The sequence below is a fragment of the Octopus bimaculoides genome, chromosome 5, assembly GCF_001194135.2.
Source record: "Octopus bimaculoides isolate UCB-OBI-ISO-001 chromosome 5, ASM119413v2, whole genome shotgun sequence".
Taxonomy (NCBI): Eukaryota; Metazoa; Mollusca; class Cephalopoda; order Octopoda; family Octopodidae; genus Octopus; species Octopus bimaculoides.
The window spans coordinates 110387556-110389548 of record NC_068985.1 but is presented as its reverse complement, the minus strand read 5'-3'; the positions used below and the strand labels follow the sequence as shown (position 1 = coordinate 110389548).

Sequence of the window (1993 nt, the reverse complement as noted above, 5' to 3'; positions counted from 1 at the left end):
CGGGTGGCACATAAAAGACACCATTTCGAGCGTGGCCGTTTTCGTGCGGGTGACACGTAAAAGCACCCACTACACTCTCTGAGTGGTTGGCGTTAGGAAGGGCATCCAGCTGTAGAAACTCTGCCAAATTAGATTGGAGCCTGGTGTTGCCATCCGGTTTCACCAGTCCTCAGTCAAATCGTCCAACCCATGCTAGCATGGAAAGCGGACGTTAAACGATGATGATGATGATGATGATGATATATTATAATATGCATGTACATATTAATGTTATTGCCAAATCTTCTTTCCCTAAAATTGCTGGGTTTGTGCTAAAATTTGAAACTGAAGGCAGCAAGCTAGCAGAATAGTTCTCACGCTGGACAAAAGGCATAGCAGCATTTTTATGTTCTAAATTCAAATTCTGCTGAGATTGACTGACTTTGCTTTTGTCCTATTAGAGGGTGGAGGTAGGATAAGCATCGGGGTCAACTTTGTTTTGGGATTTGGTTTGCAAGATTCTTTATGTGAGTTCGTGTATTGAAGCATGTTTTGTTGTGTCTGGGGAGAGTCATTCTCTTTTAGTGCCCTATAATTTAACACACTCACCGGTTCAGTTTCCACTCATTTATTTATCTATTTTTTCTAAAATTTTCGTCGCATTTTGCAACCTTTTCAATAGCTATTGACTCTGGGGTTAATGTTATCAACTAATACTCTCCCTTTAAAATTGCTGGCTCTGAGCCAAAATTTGAAACTATTATTACTATAATGATATCCTGGTGTTAGGAAGGGCATCCAGCTGTAGAAACTCTGCCAGATCAGATTGAAGCATGGTGCAACCTTCTGGCTTGCCAGTCCTCAGTCAAATCGTCCAACCCATGCTAGCATGGAAAATGGACGTTAAACGATGATGATGATGATATAAAGGATAAATGAAGAAGATACCATAACAAAAAGCTCTAAAGAAAAAAAAAACAGAAAAGAAACATTAACAACAACAACAAAAAGGAGAATGTATGAAATACCTTGAGGAACATGCATTATTCCAACCGTAAGACCAGCAACAATGTCACTGAAAAGATCATTGCGTAGACTATAGCCCTTCATTATAGTGAGGAAAGGAAACAGTTGAATGATGAATTTGGTGAAGCAGGCATTTGAGCACTTACAGCTTTTCACTTGCTGCTTGATGGTTTCTTTGAACGATGGGTTTGGCCGCTTGCTACCCTCAAAGCCGATGTCAAATTTTGCCTGGGAGTAGACTGGGCGATGAATAACCACCTGGGCTTCATTATCCCCAACGCTCTGTAAAATAAGATTCTGTTTCTCTTTGTCATTTTCCATTTTTGTTTCTGAAATCCATAAAAGAATAATTAGTTAGGTTAGGGGAAATAAATAGGTTTTAGTTTTACAATGATACCTTCATGAGCGTAGACGAAAGTGCTGTTTTCTTATCCAAATAGCTTGTTTGTTATCATCAGACCAGGTGTGTTTTCACACCTATCATTCAGTTCTTAATTTTCTTATAAAATACAGGTGTTACAATAAATTTTACAAGTAAATGACAGTAAAAATAAAAAAATAAATCTGGTATACTCTTTACTCTTTTACTTGTTTGAGTCATTTGACTGTGGCCATGCTGGAGCACCGCCTTTAGTCGAGCAAATCGACCCCAAGACTTATTCTTTGGAAGACTAGTACTTATTCTATCGGTCTCTTTAGCTGAACTGCTAAGTTACGGGGACATAAACACAAGCATCGGTTGTCAAGCGATATTGGGGAGACAAACACAAACACACAAACATATACACACATACATATATACACACACACACACACACACACACACATACGATGGGCTTCTTTCAGTTTCCGTCTACCAAATCCACTCACTAGGCTTTGGTCGGCCCGAGGATATAGTAGAAGACACTTGCCCAAGGTGCCACGCAGCGGGACTGAACCCGGAACCATGTGGTTTGTAAGCAAGCTACTTACCACACGGCCACCCCAT

At 40.0% G+C, this 1993-nt stretch overlaps 1 protein-coding gene across 6 annotated transcripts in view; it reads right to left on the bottom strand.

The window, feature by feature from the left end:
- The window catches only part of LOC106873475 (sulfate transporter), a 208335-nt gene that overhangs the window by 51993 nt on the left and 154349 nt on the right, over positions 1–1993 (bottom strand). For 4 of the 6 annotated variants that reach the window (XM_052967943.1, XM_052967944.1, XM_014920860.2 and 1 more), the window contains one exon: positions 1008–1334. The exons of 1 other annotated variant lie outside the window; for it this stretch is intronic. In XM_052967943.1, the coding sequence (XP_052823903.1) occupies positions 1008–1334 (327 nt within the window). Of the gene's footprint in view, positions 1–1007; positions 1335–1993 lie in introns of those variants that run through there. One more of the 6 variants, XM_052967946.1, reaches the window with a different exon arrangement.